The 20,949-nt window shown below is 39.8% G+C and overlaps 1 protein-coding gene across 1 annotated transcript; it reads right to left on the bottom strand.

The window, feature by feature from the left end:
• Positions 1 to 19,502: 19,502 nt before the first annotated feature.
• Positions 19,503 to 20,922, bottom strand: dctpp1 (dCTP pyrophosphatase 1). Its single transcript, XM_075464444.1, has one exon. It carries the CDS (start codon positions 20,825 to 20,827, stop codon positions 20,300 to 20,302), a length of 528 nt encoding a protein of 175 aa, XP_075320559.1. The 5' UTR covers positions 20,828 to 20,922; the 3' UTR covers positions 19,503 to 20,299.
• Positions 20,923 to 20,949: the final 27 nt, after the last annotated feature.

Genomic DNA, 20,949 nt, shown 5'->3' with positions numbered 1-20,949 from the left:
TCTCAGTTTAATGACAACTGGATCTTCTTCAGAGTAGTTTATGTTCAGTGTTTCAGAATTATTAGGCCAAAAAAAGTCAATTCTTTCACTGATTCTTTTCCTAATAGTTTTCCTGAGTTAAATCGGATTTAAATATGAGTTAAATCAGATTGAAACATTAACATTTTGTGAGACAAAAGTACAGAATCTATGACATTATAACAGACTCAAAAGGAAATGATTTGTGTAGTATAAAGGTTTTATTGTCAAATAATGCTTAGAGAATCAATAATTCAAATCTTTAAAAAATCCGTCAGTGCACCAGTGTGTCCATCAAACAAATTTTGACATTTTATTCACCAAATTCAACCACAATCTATCTTTAATCCAGGATATCCAGCATAAAACAGACTAGAACATTTTCATTCAACATTTATTTTACAGAAAAGTTTCCATTTCAAATCTCTTTTACAGGTTAGTCCTGGCCAACACAAGAGCCTCAAAAGTTGACACAATACAGCCATACAGACCAAGGTTAGCACTGTCGCCTCTTAGGAAGAGGGTTCCTGGTTCCAATCCCGGCTGAGGCCTTTCTGTGTGAAGTTTGCCTGTTCTCCCCATGAATGCAGGGATTTTCTCTGGGCACTCCAGCTTCCCCCCACAGTCCAAAAACACACACGTGCGGTTAGTTGATGATTCTAAATTGACCCTCGGAGTGAGTGTGAGTGATCGTTTGTCTCGTTTTCTCTCTGTGTGGCCCTGTGATGGACTGGTGACCAGTTGAAGGTGTACCCTGCCTCTCGCCCAATGGCAGCTGGGAAAGACTCCAGCCCCACCATGACACTGAAAAGTGGGTATAGAAAATGGATGGCAGGATGGATGATTTTTTTTTTAGTATTCACACATCTCTGTATGAAGGTTTGTTTCTCTTGGTCATTATCACAGATTGGGTCTGCACATGCATGCTACGAAAGTGCTGCTCCTTGATTTGTAGGACTCTGAGAGACAGCAGAGATCATTTGACACAGCTATTGTGTAAGCTTCAGCACTCTGTGGGCTTACCAACAATGTAACTGTAAAACTCACTAAGCAAATTCAAAAAATCGAGCTACTTGTCAGCCCAGCCAAAAGACCACAGTTGTGCAAACTTCAGTGCTATATCACAGTAGCATTGTGACCGTTAATTCCTCTTCTCTTGCACAAAATGAAAGATTCTGTAAGAACAGTGGCTTTGATCTGTTTGTAAATGGTTGCTATAAAAAGAAAAGTCTGTGAGAAAAGGTGGCTGCAAAGATGAGATGGAAAGAAATAACATGATGTACAGGTCCTCTTGCTCTTGAGGGCATTTTGTTTTGGTGACAGAGAGGACTCCCATTTTTTTTACCTCAGAGATACACCCAGCTGTGCCTGTGTTTAGCTGTGGGAACCACTCTATAACATGTTGTGAATAGAGGGCCTTTGCCCCTTTGCCACTTCCAAAGTGGACCAGCCAGCAAACAAGTCTTCAGTCTCAATGCTGGTATTTTATTTTCTCACAAAAAGCACACACACTTTTTCACAATAATTCTTTCACTACCTTTAGCTGTATGCCCACTTCATTTTATTCACCTTTTTATCACTCCTTCTCCCTTCTTACAAACGCTCTCCCTTAACACTGCCACAGAATAGAAATTATCAGGAGAGGAGGAAAATCAAGGTAACACTAATGCGCAGATGCCTGGGTGTAGTAATTAGTCATGTCTTCAGCAGCTCTCTGGAGAGGCTTTCCTGCAGAATGCAGTGCCTATTGTGAAGAGCTGAACTTGGTCATTTGGAATTGGCCCAGAGGTCAAGCCCACATTCCCTCCATCCTCCTAGGATGCATTTAGGAGGCATACAAGCCCTGGTGGTCCAACACATACTTAAACAGATCGAGTCTGTTAAACTGTGGTGATTTAATAGCTTGATTTGGTTTGATTTATCCCCACCTATAGAGATGAGGGGCCCTTTGCTTTGGCCAACATACCACCTCCTGAGTGGGTTGAAGAGGAATGATAGAAGAAAGAAGGCAGGGTCTAAGCAAAACCCATTAATGAAGAAAATACAGACAATGCATAGACACTGCTAGAAATAATTAAAGTGAAATTTGTTTTCCCAACAAAAACACATTTGCCTAGATATCATATTTATGGACTGGCAAGCTTTTGTGTGAAATCTGTGCCCTTGGCCCCTGTGCTCCATCACCATATCATTCTTCACAACCTTAAACTCTGTTGTCTAATAAATTATGAAAACCAATTTGGAGAAGCAATAAAGCCAGACAGAACAGAGGAAAAACCACTGCCTTGAAATACACTTATTCCGAGTGAAAAACAACACTTTTATCTTTAAAAAGCTCCCTTTTAGAACATCACTAATGAGCCAGAGTGCTCCTGGGCGAATAAATAAATGAACAAAGAGTTTGAGGCCTCTTAAAAAACTCTGAGAACACATCTCAATAAGTAAGCACAAAACAAAAGTGACAAAAATGAAGGCAGGGGAACACCTTCAAACTATGTGAAATGTACTGAAACATTTAAACTATTTTGATTAAATTTCACTGCAGTCTTTGATTTCTTTGACTGAACATTAGTTGCATTACAGTATACTGGGGCTTTTGTAGTATAGTCACAACAATAGTGTGGCCTGGCTTTCATGAACAGATCTAGTCCAATCCTTTGTAGATCCTACAGCCCATTCAGTGTGCAGCATTCTTTATTCCATATTAATAATTACTATGGTGCACACTTGATGTGTTGTGAGGACTCTGACTCCCAGTGATCTGTGATCGGACATGGCCCCATACCACATGAAGCATACATAATCTATGAGCTGCCATGTTTGGTTGTAAATAAGAATGATGAGTCTGCTCTGCCAGATTCTGCGGCCAACACCGCAGGACTTCATTCTTTCAGTGCTACAAAATACAACTCAACAATATCATGTATTTCGTATCATAAAAAGCACTTCTTATGAAGCACTGTATTGATTCTTGTTTGTAAGAATATAATATGAATGAGTAAATTATATGTTCTTAAGGTTACAGTTACACTAAGGGCACTTTCAGTAGAAATGTAGCCTAGAATTCATAACCATAATGTTTAAATCACAACAGGGCAGATACATAAAAATCTTGACTATTGACTGTTCAATCCCCATTTCAGTTCCATATCTAGAATTGCGATTGTGATTGTTGTTCATTTATATGTTATCCACATGTATATATTATTCAGTGTAGAGTGTATATATTGTGTTATTTCTGCTGACTTGAGCAGCCGTCCATCTTGATCAGTACACAATTGGAAAAGAGATTTTAAATCCCAACAGTCTCTAATTACAGGTTGAATTAAGCTTAACTGAAGAATAGATAAACTGATTGTATTCCACTCAGTTACTTCATTTTCCTTATTTCTTTTTCCCATTTATAGATGAAGACACAGCTTACGTGTTACTGTTGTTCACATTGTGATAACGTACACTTTCAACATCTCACTCGGCTCTCACTTTGGGATAATGTTCATTTGTGACGTGTCATCATGCTCTAGCTACATGTCGGCATGTAGGCAAAGCCAATTTGGATCCTTTAAGGAGGAGGAGGGGTATAGGATGGCATATGCCCAAGATTACGAATATAACACCTACTAAGACGCTTTCCAATGTCCTTTCACTGTTCCACCTCATTCTCAGTCAAGATTCTATACTAATTGGCTCTCAATTGCAAATGGTTAGCTTTAGAAGTTACAAAATAAAGAGCAGGGTTGGGGATATAAATCATTATGCATGGTTAGGTTTATACTATACAATAATCATGAGTAGGGTTAGAAAAATATACATATCGTTAGGGCTTACAAATTTTATTATTCACTGAATGTAGCTACCATGAGCTCAAATTGATGTGCCCCACACAGAACAAGAGCAAGTAGATAGATTACCACGATTTCTCACGATTTCTAACCTGGATTGTGACACTACGATATGTTGGACATGTGGACAAATGCACCTGTTACATGTTTTCTCACACTCATGAGAAATCATGTAACAGGTACATACATCCTCATGAGCGCACAAATGTATCTATTACATGTTTTCTCATGATAGTAGGCTGGTTTATTAGTGTGCAATTTACACTGTTTTCATTACCTAGAAAAACGCGTTTTGTATCCCAACTCTACGTGTTGCCCTCCTCACCGCTCTGAGATGCTGCATTGCCGGCTACAGAAGCCAGAAGAGACAAATGATATACGAGCCTCAAAGCTGGCATTTCTAATCCTACAAGCATTTTATGATGACAAAAAAAAACTCTACACAATTGGAAGGAGTTGGTTGCAGTTGAAGCTGTTCAATTTCAATACATTCAATAATCTGGGTCTTATTATCTTGTATTATGGTATTTTTATCTCCATATTGGATAACAAGAACTTTTTGGTTTGCATTTCATTTCAATTTGTTCTTTTGAAATTGTTGTTTTGTTAACCCCACTTTGTATTCATTTGCCAGTTTTCAACTGTTCTTGCTGTAATTTTTACTCTGGGTAGGAAATGTGCTGAAGAGTCACATTTGACTCTGGAGTTCTGCTGAGCGAGTCATAAAAACACTTTTACAGGATTTACTGGCATCATTATTTTAAATGGACCTGCCCAATTTGAAGTTAAATGTTTGAATACTAAAGTTCCTTTGTTAGGAGCTATTTATTAAGGGTGAGGCATTAGTACTTGTTTGTTTTCCCTGTTGTGTTCCTGAGTGATGCCTGTCGGTATAAAACACAGGGATAGAGCTGATGACCCCTGTTACAGGCCAACGGGAGGAAGCCATCCAATGACTGACAAGTAGCAGAATGAGGGATGAGGGAGCCCACGAACAGTGAGGTGAAAAGGATGTACCTTGAGGAGGGTAAAGAGCCAAACAGGCAAAGCTCTGTTTAATGACCAAAGCAAAAAAATAAGAAAATGAATGTCAATTCTCCATAAAGATCAATGAAGCAAGGAACTGAAAAATTCATAGCAGGTGTAGCTCATGCTACAGTGAACTGCATGTTTCATGAGGGGACTAGCAGTTCTTATCAGGGCTCATATGTTTTCTGTCCATGCTTTGAAACAGAAGAGAGTGGTAGTCATACGAAGAGCCTTGGCCACAGCTGCTTGGGATCCAGAATTAAAACCTTCTCATGGCATCCGATGAGGAAAAATTAAGAAAACTGGGTGTTTTGAGGATTTGTAGTGTTTAAAAAAAAAAAAAGACAGAATCTCATGCTCACAAGATGAAACTGAAAATCTTTTATCTTGAGAATTCTATTTTAGTAAGCAGTCATTTGCAATTGAAAATACCAGTCACTACTCTCTCACTGAATAATCCCAATGTAGTCTCAATGTACTTATTTCACATGGAAAAAGGAGGGTAGCCTCGACGATGCTGGTTTCACTCCAAAAGGGCGCAGCAGTATCCCCAGCAGCTGGCACAGTTTCGTGGTAGCCTTCATCAAAACAGCTGCAGGTAAGCACTCTGAAAGTGTCTTTGAGCACAGCAGCAGAGCCAAAGTGTGACAGCAGGCCTTTCTCAGTGGGTTACAAACATGATGTTCTCTAAATCCACGTCTCCCCGGCAGGCCAATTGCGCAATACTTGCTTCATTTACCATTCCATTGTCTATCATCCACCAGGAAGTAATCCCCAATTATCAATTATCCCAAGTATGATACTTTAGGATATTTAGGCAATATTGTGTCAGCCTTTTTAATCCTTACCTTGGTGCTCTTTACTAAACCACACAAACCAAATTCTCCCCTGTCAACCCTGCTTCCTGAAACTAATATGCAACAGCTAATACATTTGAGAGAAGTATAACCCCACCTGGATGTAATTTTTGTAATATACTAAAGAAACATTTTTAATGACTGTATCTGCAAGGTTGACAAACTAGTTTCAATTAGTTTTCTCTCCAAGCTCTGCTTTATGCAACCAGAGTTATCTCAAATACTATTAAGAACTAAAAGCACAGACAAATATTAGATCATGAATAACTAAAAAGGGTATGTAAGTGAGACAGGAAACGTTAATTAACCAAATCAGCAGCTTTTTCCAAATCTAGATAAAGTGCCTTTTGTGTTTAAACCGACTCATATACATTGCTGTTGTTACAAACTAATGGAACAACAGTGCATGTCAAAGTAGGGGCTATATAGCGGAAGTGAAAAGCCAATTTTGTTATTTGTGTGTCGGATGTGGAAGAACCAGTCCAAGCAATTTTAACAAGCCAAGGGCCAAATCATCTTGGCCAGATGACTGGCATGGACTAACACCAAAAACAACAAGACTTAGCAGATGTCGCATGGTTGACCACCAGTGTGTGGGTATGTGCTGAAACAGAGGGGGGCTTAAACTTAAAACACGGCATGGGTGATCATAATGTTGTGCTTGTGAGATATGAGGGTACGTATTGAACATCCTTGTGCAGCCCATTTCCCCAAAGTAGGGACTGGAATTACTTGCCTTTCACGTTTCTGCAAACCACTGATTTGAATGTCAATTTTTATGTTCCAGAAGAGCTCAGTTTCACTCACAAGTTGCTTCATACTGACACCTTCCCTGGATTGATGCAGGGTTTTTAAATAACGTATTTTAATCAAAATTATAATTCCTTCCTAACTCCAAACAAGTCATTTTAAAACCTAACATCTCATGCTTGACAAAATAAATGGTTTTTTGGCTACATTTCACCACAAGTGCAATTTGTGCTACATGTGTGTGTTTGAAGGCCACTCGTTTGCAACTCAGTGGTTTATTTCAAGATGATTTTTCATGTTTGATAAACAGTATCCAGAGTTTTCAATACCATCACTCTCAACTCTTGGGCGCATATTCAATGTTTTACCCTTGACAAGAGTTCTCTCCGAGTGTGATACTCTAAAGGCAGATTTATGGTCGGAAACCAGGTCATCTGCGTGTGTGTCGCAGTTAACGCAGACACTCTGGTGCACCTCCTCAAAATTGTAACTCACCGCAGACAGTGCCGCAGACATCGCCGCAGGGAGGAGAGAAAGGAGGCCTCTGATTGGTCAACTCTACATCCGCTCTACACTATGCGTATTTCCGGTTTGCTAACCGGCTAATGGTGACACTAACCGTGCAAACCGTGACGATTCTTTCGCCTCTCTGCCAGCTCCAGTAGTAGCAATATTTCTTCTATTTCTAGATCTATCAGCTGCATCTCAATCAAAGTGCGCATTCGTCCAGTCGCCATTGTTGTTGAATGACCTCCGTAACCGGAAGAGAAACACGCCACCCACCACACCCACAATCCTAGCTTGTTCGTGATTGTCCCTCTTGCGTTGTGGCGTGGGATTAACATAGCGCAGACAGCGCTTCAAAAGTGGGCATAAATCAAAAATAACTGCGTCGTGTCTGCGACAAGATCACTGCGACACACTGCTGCGAGAGTATACACGGCCCTTTAAGGCTACTACTGGAGCTGGCAGAGAGGCGAAACAATCGTCACGGTTAGCGTCAGCCAGTTAGCAAACCGGAAATACGCATAGTGTAGAGCGGATGTAGAGTTGACCAATCAGAGGCCTCCTTTCTCTCCTCCCTGCGGCGATGTCTGCGGCACTGTCTGCGGTGAGTTACAATTTTGAGGAGGTGCACCAGAGTGTCTGCGTAGTGTCTGCGTAGGGGGCGGGGGCATGTCTGCGTTAACTGTGACACACACGCAGACGACCTGGTTTCCGACCATAAATCAGGCTTTACTCTGTGAGAAATGTGCTCTCATCACGCAGGCTCCTTATCCTACCTCCCTTATCATAATGAAAAAGATTATTCAAAAAAATAATCTCTTTAAAAACTGTCTTTTAACATAGAAACAGTGACTTTCTTTTGTAAAATCAAATACCGATAATTGTTTTTTTTTTTAAGGTAATTGGTATTCATGTTATGAAGCCATTGGATTTAAAACCTCTGCTATCTTATTTAAGATTCAGAAAACATAACAGCATAAATGCAGCAACGATGCATTCCGAGCCTGTGATATCTGCTGCAAAAAAACTACTCACTTGTACACTTTTGCCAATGCTTGAACTTGGTCAGTTTCCTTCTGTCTAAATGGGTGTGAGTCACAGATTTATTTTTACCATTACGAAGAAGGAACCCCACTGACTCCTTTAGGCTGGACTCCTAAGGAAACATCACACAGGAAGAAGAGAGAGAGAGAAAGGGCTCCTCCCTGTGGCGAGGCTCCAGCTGTCCATCTCAAGGAGATGGTGAAAGACATCTCCATAGCAACAGTCCAACATAGCAACAGTATAGATAGTTCTGGCTGCCATTCAGGGAGTATCTGATGTCTTATGTCCTCAGAAACAGAAGACATATTTAAGAAAGCATTATTCTATACACAGTCAGCTTCAGGTTTATAAAAGGGACAAATGTAAATTTCATAAAGAAGTGTGAGATTCAATCCAACTAAAAGCAAGAAAATTTAAAAAAATAAAGTCTGGTACTGATTTCTAATTCATACCACGCAGAGGAATGAAACCTGAAGAGGGAATAGTGGGGAATCTACTCAGAGCAGAAACAGCCAGTGTAGAGTGTTCAAAAGCTTAAGCTCTGCATTTGAATAACAAAACCTCTCATCCCCCTCTGGTAGACACCTCAACCAGGAATTTGTCACTCTTTATTTGAACTTTTCCCTCATCATTTCCATACTCAGTTTGATGAATCATTCAAGATGTTGAGCTTGAAATGAGGCCAGACAGGATAGAAAACTTTCCTCATAGTGAGCTTGTCGCAGCCAGCCGAAGTCCAATTTCCCTCCAACAATGCAGCACTTTGATCTGTCTGTGTGGCTGGTTTAGGATGTCACCACTAACTGTCAATCATTCTCACGCTGCCCCTCCTGATGCAGTCGAATTGAACATGCTGGCATTGTAAAATGTAAGATAATCTGGAATAGGATGATGGAAAATGGTGGCAGACCAATGACAACTCAAAGACACACATTAAGCAAAATCTAGCCTGACATTGATGTTAGACCCCAGTAGTTTTTCCAAGCATTGATGCTCAGGCTGTCTGTTTTTTTTTTTTTTTAATCAAATAATAAGTCTACTGATATTATTTTTTGTCTTGTCAACAAATCTTTTGAAGACCAAAACAATTAGTGAAGGTTTATATGTTCTTTCATCACAATTAATCTACTCATTTATCTCCTCTGGTGCAGTAAATACTAACTAAATATGTGGTGGAAAATAGTTCCCAACTAATGTGTGATTTACTTGAGTAAAATTTGCTATGATCATAGAGTAGGCCTGTTTAAGAAAATTGAAACTTGTTTTCTATGTGAAAGAATGTACCTGTGACCATATGAATGTGGCAATAGGAATATTAATGGCAAAGTCTGACAAACACATGCAGAATGAAAAGGAAAAGGTGTGAAAACCAGGTTAGAGTTCTGACTTGACAATTTTAATTGCAAGTGTTGATGAAATACAACTAGAAATGGACATTTCCATATAATTGAGAAATTTCCCACACATTAAAGGATAAGACCGGTTTTTTGACATTGGGCCCTTGATTTCACATTATAACATGATGTTCTACTCACCCCTGCTTGTTGTTGGTCATTTGGAGCTGTTCCGAAGATATTCGAGAGGCGTCTGGCTGCTCTCTTGAGATATTCGGCCATGAAACGGTTTCCTATGGGCAAGTTTATACAGGCACAAACTATGCTGTTTATAATTTATTAATTACTGTACACTAGCACTGATAACGTGGAGGTGCGTCGCTTACTTAAAAAAATCCGGGTTACTGTAATTTTGAATTTTTGTCGTAAAGTGGGTGTTACTGACGTCATCGTCGTGCTACTACCACAGACAGCCCACAGACCTGCTGCCTATTAATTCATTCGGCTAAAATTCAAAATTAGTAACCCGGATTTTTTTTAAGTAAGCGACGCACCTCCACGTTATCAGTGCTAGTGTAGAGTAATTAATAAATTATAAACAGCATAGTTTGTGCCTGTATAAACTTGCCCATAGGAAACCGTTTCATGGCCGAATATCTCAAGAGAGCAGCCAGACGCCTCTCGAATATCTTCGGAACAGCTCCAAATGACCAACAACAAGCAGGGGTGAGTAGAACATCATGTTATAATGTGAAATCAAGGGCCCAATGTCAAAAAACCGGTCTTATCCTTTAACGTAAAGGCGGGGGAGGCTCTGTTTCGCGCAGTTGAGAAAGAGCAAACAAGAGGTAGAACAATTTGTGCATTACTGAAATAGGACGTAGATTTCAAAGAAACATTCAGAAGTATACATGGGAAGGACTTCACCTGATCTTTGTATACTTTTTTGACAAATAATTCAACAATTTGAGAATAATGTTTCTCTCATAAAATTCAAAATGAGTTGCAAATCATTGCATGCTGTTGTACCACGGACACAAACATTTTTGGACACATGGTTGCCGATAGATAAATACTAGCAGTCTTGTTCTTTAAGGTATATGGTAACACTGATTACTTTATGTTCTTTACTCCACAAAAAAAAGCGTGAATCTGAAATAGCACAATATGAGCCAAGTATCAGTCTTTTTTAATGTTGCTGAGCTCAGTCAAATGACACTCCTTCCGCATTTCACTGTCAGATATTAACATTATTGCTCTCAGATCTCTGTAATCATATGTAAATGAGACCTTTGCCTGTTGTGTCGCAGTTTGATCTCTCCAGCTATGAGCCACTCCCTTCAAACATCTATCATCCGTATGCTTCATACCATGAACTGCATGCGGCAGATCACACTGTCAAGTATCTGCAAGGGTTGGACATGATATGAGTAACACCTGTGCGACTATAGTGAGGTAGCACTGCAACAAATGCTTCAAATCTTTATAGTTCTGCCAATTTCTTAAGACAGGGTAGGACAGGCCCTCTGATGCAGCCTGATACATCTATTCTTTTTACATTATTGTGTGGATATAAATAATGCAAAACTATGCTGTCCTATCTTTTTGGCTCTAGATCTAACTGACAGAAACAGAGATATGAGGATGTCAAAGGAAACAGAGATCTGAATGTTTCTGTCAGTTGAAATCTAGCTTCACTACCTTGGCAAGCTCTTTGGGAATTCTCTCCCTCGCTCAAGAAAAAATGGACACCTTGTATCTATGTGGTCACGTCATTCAGTCCGGAATTCATCACAGGACAATCACTAGCTGATCAAATGATGATTTGGAAATGTCATTTTTTCTTAAATTATCAATGGTGTCAAGCACAGGGAAGTAACAAGCTTGGTGACATTTGAGAGCAATTAATAAAAAATGCTGTTATTCGTTATGCTATTCGTCTATAATATAAGCAATTTTCTGTCCACAATGATTGGGTATTATTAGTTTACACAAATGGTTAATTAACCACTCACATCAGCAAGATGGAAACTAACTTACAGCTGTTGTCAGTGGATGTTTTATTTAGTCTATATCTGCCTGAACGCTGATGAAGCAGGTCAAACACAGCCTGGCTTTCAAAAACCTACAAGCTCAACATTGGCAGATACTGGCAGAATGTTATGAATTTTGTACAGTTTAAATTTTTGCTTTCCATTAATATGTACTCTAAATGCATATTATTATTTATAGTCTAACGGCAGCACATAGGAGCAGGAAAACACCACACCAAGTAAATATATTTAAGTCTGATGCTATCCATAGTTTTTTTCATTTACCATTTAATATCAGTACTCTATCAAATGCAAAGACTGCAGTGTGAAATGGACTTGCAGAAATGAAAGAACCAAGCAGAAAAAAAAACATATGTTTAAGAATAAGACATGCTTTTCTACATTATGAGTATGAAAGCTTTCCGAACAATCTCCCAGCAGTCCTTTATGACATGTTCCTTCTAAAAGGAGTATAAAAAGTATAAAAATAAATTCTGTGGGTATATTAGCATGATAAATTAACCATTACATCATGTAAGTGCCAGATAAAACTTCAACTGGGTCTGCAGGATGAAGAAATATTCCACACTAAGAGCCGAGGTAAATCATTTAAGCTTATGCATATAGTTTTTTAATGGCTTAAGATGGAGAGTTACTTTGGTTATATAAACACATATATACATATATATGTATGTATATTTGGAATTGTGAGGTGGGATAAGCAGGATTGATTTGGTACACTCACATAATCTCTACTCAAATGTTGAACAGTTTGTCAAGTTGTACCTTTCCTGGATGACAATGGCGGTAAAGTCTGTTAAAAATAAAACAGTGGAGGCATTGCTTTTCTTGTCAAGTTTGCAGTCACTCGCTGAAATCAAGTGACTGCAAAGCCTACCAGTTTCACATGTCTAAAGAGACCCATTTTGGAGTGCTTGATTCAACTATTGGAACGATTCAAGTGGATTGCACTTACCTGTCTTTGTTGGAGAGATTTCCTGTTTGAACTAACTTTAATATCACAGTTAACAAGAGTTGTACAAAGGTCCAGTGGTTAGGACTGTATACTTTCTGTGAGTTTCTGTGAGGGCTTTCTATGGGTGCTTCAGTTTTCATCCATTCCACAGCAAATAAAAGTATTTTGAGGAATCTAGGTTGTCTGTAGGTATGGGTGTTGGAGTGCAGTGTTTTCTATCTCTGTGTCAGCTCTGTGACTGACTGGCAGTCTGTCCAGATGGCACTTTGCCTCACTCCCAGTGACAGCTGGGAAAGGCTCCAGCTCTCCTGGGCATGAACTAGATAAGTTGGGTAAAAATAGAGAATGGATGGATCACAATTCACTGCAAAGGAACAAGACATTCACTTAACTGGGGTCATCCCACATGTCACATAAATGCCACATTTGAAGACTGACTCATTAATTAATTTGTTGTTTGATTCTTTTGAACAGTTCGCTTTCAGAGCCATATGTTCATGTAAGGAAAAGTACACATGAACTCAGAACAATACACTATACAAATAAGCAGGAGCTTTCAGTGCTAAACAATAGCTGGAAAAAAACAAAATGCAGTACAACAGCTCCATATGGATGATAATGACATCAGTGGATTGTAAGTTATGATATAAATGAAAGACTAAATTAAGCATGTGTATTACATCAATAACACACATTAGTCAGCTGGAGATAAGGAAAGGAAAGGTAATTTAGCAAGATCACCTCACCTGGCACTGATGTGTTATTAAATGGGTACAAGACAGCTTAGAGTTTATCTGGCGTCTGTGCCTGAACTCAATCACTTCTTGTGCGGAAACATCAAGCTCAGCACACAGGAGACTGCAGAGTAACAATGATAAACTCCTCCATAGGGGAATCAGAGCCTGCAGGTGGATTCTGAGGTAGCTGAGGGGCTCGTGAAAGGTTGGACAAGCCACAGAAGCAGAATGCATAGCTAGCTGTTTCAGCTGCTGTGTGGACATGCTTCAACAATGTTCCTCTGACCATCAGGGGAATAAAGTAACTGGTGATTAATCTGAATCATGTCGATTCATATCATAAATCATCAACTTAGAGATTTCAGTTACAAAGCTGTAACTATACCTACATGTGTTATAGCACAAGAGCTTGAAGCCTGGTCACTATGAATCCAATTGGAGATGTGCTGTTGGTCTGATTTGATAAAAATGCCTTCAAAGCACTCCAGCTTTACTTTGAAGCTTTGAAGTAGTCTGGTGGCTGGGCATCATCTAAACTGTCAAGTGTCAATACATTAAAGATTTGTGAAAAAACTTGGTTAAATGGACTGGCTCGGTCAGCCCTGAAACAACCTAACATTATGCATATTTTAGCAAACTCCATTTTGCATCTTCTAAATCGCAACCTCCCAAGAATGTTAGTTTTAGAAACCAGCAAATGTGGAGATTGTACTGACAGTATTTAAATGATGTACTTTTTTTAAATTTTTTTTTTATATAGCCTTTTAACACAGCCGTAGCTGAAACAAAGTGCTGTACAACACAAAATAAAACAAGGCTTAAAACACTTGAACAATGTAAAAACAACAATAAACAACAACAATATTAAAATAATAAAAACAATAAAACAATACTAGAAACAGAGTCTCATGCTGGGTTAAAAGCCAGGGAATAAAAATGGGTCTTAAGACGGGTTTTAAAAATGGGCAGTGAAGGGGCTTGTCTGATGTGAAACGGGAGGTCGTTCCACAGTTTCGGACCGGCAGCGTAAAAGGCTCTGTCTCCTCTGAGCTTCCGTTTGGCCCTCGGTACCTCCAGGAGCAGCTGATCAGCTGACCTGAGGCATCGGGCAGGAGCATACGGATGGAGCAGCTCAGAGAGGTAAGGCGGGGCGAGTCCATTTAAAGATTTAAAAACAAATAAAAGAATCTTAAAATGGACTCTAAAATGCACAGGCAGCCAGTGGAGGGAGGCTAAAATGGGAGTGATGTGCTCCCTCTTACGTGTTCCAGTTAGGAGGCGAGCGGCAGCGTTTTGGACCAACTGGAGACGTGTGAGGGAGGACTGGCTGACTCCAAGATAAAGTGCATTGCAGTAATCCAGCCATGATGTGATGAAGGCGTGGATTACTGTCTCAAAGTGCGTGCGTGCGAGGAAGGGCTTCACCTTTGCCAGCTGCCTGAGATAAAAAAAGCTGGACTTCACTACTGCACAAATTTGCCGGTCCAATTTAAAATCACTGTCCATCTTAAAACCCAAGTTTGTGACTGTTGGCTTCCTGTATTGCACCAAGGGGCCCAAGTCAACAGGAGGGGATTCACAGGAGCCACTGGGACCAAACACCATCACTTCTGTCTTCTTCTCGTTAAATTTTAAAAAGTTTAAGGACATCCAGACTTTAATGTCTTCAAGACATAACAGAAGTGGTTTCAGAGAGAAAGCATTTTTCTTCTTTAGGGGCACATAGATCTGGCTGTCATCAGCATAGCAATGGAAAGAGATACCATGCTTTCTCAGGATGGAACCCAGGGGCAGCAAGTACAGATAAGTAACAGCTTCTAACCACATAACTCCATAAAGACAATAAAGACTGAATTGGCTATAAACCACAAAGGCACTCGTATAAGTTTCTAATTGCTGGCAGGCAATTAGACTTGTAATAATGCTTGATTGGCTCCGTGATGTGGTCTGGACTGAAAGAAAGAAAACTGCCAAGAGGCTGATGTTCAGAACCAATCTATTTGTACGACTTGGGATGTGATTGCCCCCGGCAGATCATACAGAAGAGAAGAAATCTTGTCTTTCCATCAGCAATTGTCCAAAAAAGGTCTGCTTGTATCTCTGTTAGTGGATGTGTACTTGTGCGATGTAACATGACATGAGTCCCTGTTGCTGGATAACCCCCCTGTGTGACATCTGACAGCTCCCACTGCTATCGCTATGAGGGAATAAAAGATTGTTTGTGTGTGTGTGTGTGTGTGTGTGTGTGTGTGTGTGTGTGTGTGACGTAGATCATGACAAGGAGGAGGACATGGCCAAGGAAAAAGAAAAAGAAAGACAGAAACCAAAGCTTTCTCAGAAATACATTCACTCAGGTAAATGTCTCTGAGAGCTTATCTGTTTTAATGACAAACTAGACATCCCGCATTAATTTTCACAAGAAGCAACTACAGGCCTGATGGTATCTGCCTCAATAAACTTCATGAAGCAGAAGAAAATCGAAGATATATAACTCATCAATAGCCTTGAATTTAATTATGCACTCAGCACCATCTTCAAGAAAGCAGCATGAGGACCAAGTTCTTTCTCTATGAAGACACAAAGCTCCAAAAGTAATCTCCTCAGCTCACAAAGTTTTAGAGTACAGATAACTAAGATAAATACACCATGAGCCATGACCCACCGAAATAACCGGAATGCATTATGTTTCCCTGTTTAAGTCAATAAAATGTAAAATATAGATACATTTACTCGATTTTGAGTCTGTTTCCTTGTTTGGTTTAAAGCAGTTCAGTCATATAAACCTTGCTAACGAACATCATTTTTTAATGTGACTTTTGTGTGGTGGTTTGAGTGGTTCGTATGTTTTGAAGCCATTTGTCCACCCTGACTTTAAAAGGCAGCTTCCATTGGATGGCAGGTAGAGCATATATGAAATACAGAAACAGTGATTGGAGCACAGTGCCACTGTGTCATTTCTTAAGTGTGCTTGAAGACTTACAAGAATTGCCATTGGAAACATAAATGCAAACAAGGCCATATTAAAACCCTCAGAATAGAGAAAGCCTATAACAAGAAGTCCCAATTTTGTTGTATTTGACCACAAAGTACAAGTGTTTTCTTAAGTTTATGTTAGGTATTTATGATTCTGTTTATTGATAAAATTGTTTGGGTATAAGATGACGGTTGAGAGCTCAGATAAATTCTATCAGACCTTGATTGACTTGTTTGGCTTGTCTCCAATTATTGTTCAGAAAAAGCCAAGTGATACACATGTCAAACATTGTTTAAACAATCAGCAGCCCAGGGCTCCTCCGAACAGGTGCCAAGCATTTAAGAATTAAAATAACTGATGCCAACAAAGCAGAAGAAGGCTATAAGAAATAGGTAAAGCATTGCCAATTAGCTGTTTGATTAGTTCATAGTGACATGACAACATGTCATTGAAAAGGAATAGTGGAATTCTATTTAAAGTCTGAAGGAAAAATTCTGAGAGAACAGGTCATAAATCATAGGGCACTGTTCAGTGAGCTACCTCAAGAGATGAAAGCTGAAGCTGAAGGCTCTGAATGAGAGAAAATTCCCATTGAGGATGAAACTGATCTGACTGCAAAGTCAGTAACAAAGAGAGTTCCACATAAAGTTAGCTAATATTAGCCACTATAAACTTCTAGCTTCAAACAGCAGAACCGCTGAGAGGAAGGACAAAAAGAAGAGCTGCTATAAATGTAAGTCAATACATCTAATATTTGTTGCGCTACGTTACTTTGCTTTAAGTGGCATTTATCTGTTTGGGATTCAGGTCGATGAAAAAAAAACAATTTTAACACAGAATATAGTGTGAATGCTGATTACTCACCTTCCCATTGCACTCTATCCAGATGTTAGCAGATGTTAGTGGGATTGTTGGCCAGTGTAAAAGGGACAAAATCAAATCAAATCAAATCAAATTTATTTGTATAGCACATTTCATGTACAAACAATTCAAAGTGCTTCACATAAAATAAAAGCATTGCAGCAGGGAGTGGAAGAAGCATTAAAAATACATAAAAGAATATAAAGAGAAACAAATAAAATCATTTAAATGAATTTAAAAACAAGCAACAGTCAAGATAAGTTAAAAGATATCGTGCAGATTTCATGCATAGACACATGAGAAAAGAAATGTTTTTAACCTGGATTTAAAAATGTCTACATTTGGTGAAAGTTTAATCTCCACTGGCAGTTTGTTCCACTTGTTTGCAGCATAACAGCTAAATGCTGCTTCTCCGTGTTTAGTCTGGACTCTGGACTGGACCAGCTGACCTGAGTCCTTGGATCTAAGAGCTCTGCTGGCTTTATATTCTCTGAACATGTCACAGATGTATTTTGGGCCTAAACCGTTCTGGATGAGCTGCAGATGTTTAATGCTCTTTTTGGGAAGTCCAGTTAAAAGAGCGTTACAGTAATCGAGTCTACTGGAGATGAATGCATGGATGAGTTTCTCCTGGTCTTTTTGGGAGAGGAAACCTTTAATTCTGTTGATGTTTCTGAGATGGTAAAAAGCTGCCTTGGTGACAGCTTTGATGTGGCTGCTGAAAGTCAGATCTGAGTCTATCAACACTCCGAGGTTACGAACTTGGTCAGTGATTGTAAGGTCCCGAGTCTCAAGATATTTACCAACGCTGACCCTCTTCTCTTTGCTACCAAACAGAATGATCTCAGTTTTGTCTTCATTTAATTGTAGAAAATTCTCTCTCATCCAGGTGTTTATTTCCTCCAGACACTGACACAGTACGTCTGCTGGGCTGCAGTCGTCTGCACTAAGGAAAATTCCCAAAGCTAAATTTGTGAATAGGCAATCTAAAGCCACCTCAACACCTGTCAAAACCCAATAACCCCCTGTAACATCTGGCTTTTGAGTGCAAACTATTAAATTCACAATCAGTACTGGATCAAATGACCCTGTCGCAGTCGTGGTTATCAATCAGCTACAAGTTCGATTGGCACTGATGAGAACAGAACACCCAGTTGCATGCAATCATTTTCAATAATATCAATATTAATATTCATACCAAAAGATTTATTACAATAAATGTGGGCCTACGGTTGGTATTATGTTGCGTTTTTAAAACAGCAAAAACTTTAGCACCTGGTGTTGTTTTGACCTTTCACTCCAGTGAAAGAGAGGTAGGCTATTTACCCCAGCTGTCACTGGGCGACGGGTCGCCAGCCCATCACAGAGCGACATAGACACAAACAACCATCCACACTCACTAATTAACCGGAAATCTTGAGAGATGGGAGGAAGCTGGAGTACCCACATATACGCAGTTAGAACATGCAAACTACACACAGAAAGGCCCCAGCAGGGATTGGAACCAGGAACACTCTTGCTGCGAGGCGACGGTGCTAACCACCACACCACCATGCAGCCCCTGAAGCCATACTTATTTGGTCATTTTCTGATTGCGACGTGATGAACTAACCTTTAACATGCCAAGGCCTGTAAAGTCTGAGAAGTAGCGCTTGGGTTTATTTGCAGTTTCTCTGGAACATCCACTCCTGGGAAGATTGGCAAATGTCTTGAATGTTTTCCATTTGTGAATAATCTTTCTCACAGTAGAATGATGTGCCTGAATGCTCCAGGAGTGCCAAAACATCTGCTTTTACAGAGGTGCTCACACTTGCTGGTGACCAGCTGATCAAATGCATTTGGATGGCAGCACTAGGCTGCTTCTTACCATCTTACCGGCTATGGAAGCAGTGTAAAATGTCATGTGTCGTACGTCAGAGGATTATTTAACTAATTCTAAAACTTTGTAAGGACCAATTTTATTCATATATTTTTAAACGTCCCGATACGTATAACTTTTGTCTTTTTCACGACCATTTAATTCCATTGCTATCTCTCATAAACAGCCCTTGGCTGTCATAAATAATGGAGATAGGACCTAAACAGGGCTATCATGACCATGAAATTTGTTAATGAAAAAAATGTAGTAGAAATGATTACTTTTAACACATGAATTGTCTGTTGCTTTATGGCAGGAATTATTCATTAGCAATAAAAATTGGAAGAAAATTGAGTGCCTTAAGATAAACAGCAAATGAGACTTCATTTTCCACTCAGGTGTTACTAAACCGTAGCAGCCATCTCATTTGTTTTCAGTGTCAAAATGTAAATTAGAAGCAATTAGTATTAAGTGAAAGGGTACAATATCTTCCATTGAGATGTAGTGACGTTAAAAGGAAACATAACATTGTAAATACATACGTAAATACTACAATGTAGTACACTAATCAAGTTAAAATAACCTAGATTCACTGCAGCACTCAGGAACAACAAATGCAAAAACAAAATGAATACAGGAATCTTTGTGAGGATTCTATTATGCATCGACTCAGCTAAACAATAGTGTTCTGAATATTTATGGAAGAATTGAGGACAGGCTGTTTCCATAAAATAGATAAAGTTGTACTTTTTGTTTTTTTAATTGCCACCACCAGAAAAAAAAATTTTAAAAATGGGTGAAGATGCCTCCTCTGTATGGAATAATTCTGCATGTAGCCAGTAAACAGTCTTATGTTCCCATCACATTAAACTGGTAAGTAAGTGAAACATACACAGGGCATTTTTCCAAGCAATTTTTACTTCAGGGAACAACATGTAACAGTTGTGATGTTAAACGTTTAAATCTTTGGAAAAAAATAAATTCTATAAAACAAATTAAATCACTCTTTCCATGTCATTTTTTATCAGGACATTTCTCATGAACTCCAACTGTTCTGATGCACGGTGTTACCTCTTTACAGTTTCCAAACTAAATAACTCAGTAAAATATTCAGGGAGAAATATCCTCTTCCTGATCCTCCCCAGACTCTCCACAACAAAAGACTTCCTGTTACAGATGTGCAACATTTCAAACTGACTCCAACATCACTAAAAGCCAGGTATTAAAAGCTAAACTCAGTTAAAAAAAAAAAAAAAAAAAAACCTTTCAAGAGTCCCGTGTGAAATCAAAAATGAATTTGCATATGTAGGCGACTGTCAATTCAAACACAATAGGTCATTATTTTCTTCTTTTTTTGGGGTTGTGTAACAAGTTGGCCAATAAAATGCCATTTCAACCAAAACTGTTCAGCAGTGGGCCTTTGTTACAGCAGAGAACCGCAGCATCACCAGTCACTGGTCCACACCTGTGTCCTCACACTCAGTCCTTGTATTCGGTGTACTTTTTGGCCGAGCCGTGCACTTTATTCGCGGGATATTTCAGTCGGTTAAGAGCCATTTTACGGAGTACCGCTTGGGGAAGGTCGACGCGACACTTCTCGGCTAGCTCCACCAGGTAGATCAGTACGTCGCTTAGTTCGTGTGCCAGCTGCTCCCGCTCGGACTCGGTCCAGTCCGGGAGACCCTCTGCCACCTCTCCCCGCCACTGGAAGAGCTCTGCCACTTCACCCACCTCCCCGACCATGGCCAGGAGCAGGTTGCGGGGTTGGTGAAACTTGTTCCAGTCTCGCTCGTCCGTGAACTCCGCCTGCCTCCTCCGAATATCCTCCATGGTGGGCTCGGGGCTGAACGTGAACCGTTGCGGCTCTACGGCTCCTCCATTCTGCAACTTGGAGTGGGACGATGACCCCGTGTCTGCTCCATTCACCACAGCTGAATGCGAGTGAGGAGAACCTGCACACTTGCCATCGTCGTTTGGTCCATGTGTTACTTTTCCATTTGTTGCCATCGCGTTTGGCGGATTTTTTCTGCAGTGTCGCGTAGTAGTAAGTAGTTCTAAGCTCCGTTTGCAGCCCGCTCGTTTACCATGTGAACAAGTCCCGCCAGTGGCCAAAGCGGAAATGACGTCTG

The sequence above is a fragment of the Odontesthes bonariensis genome, chromosome 4 (genome assembly GCF_027942865.1).
Source record: "Odontesthes bonariensis isolate fOdoBon6 chromosome 4, fOdoBon6.hap1, whole genome shotgun sequence".
NCBI classification, from domain to species: Eukaryota; Metazoa; Chordata; class Actinopteri; order Atheriniformes; family Atherinopsidae; genus Odontesthes; species Odontesthes bonariensis.
The sequence above is the reverse complement of the archived record's forward strand: the minus strand, read 5'-3'. Positions and strand labels throughout refer to the sequence as shown.

Bases quoted from the DNA above. Each gene is read 5' to 3' on its own strand.
- dctpp1 (XM_075464444.1), bottom strand. From the start codon at position 20,827: ATGGCAACAAATGGAAAAGTAACACATGGACCAAACGACGATGGCAAG.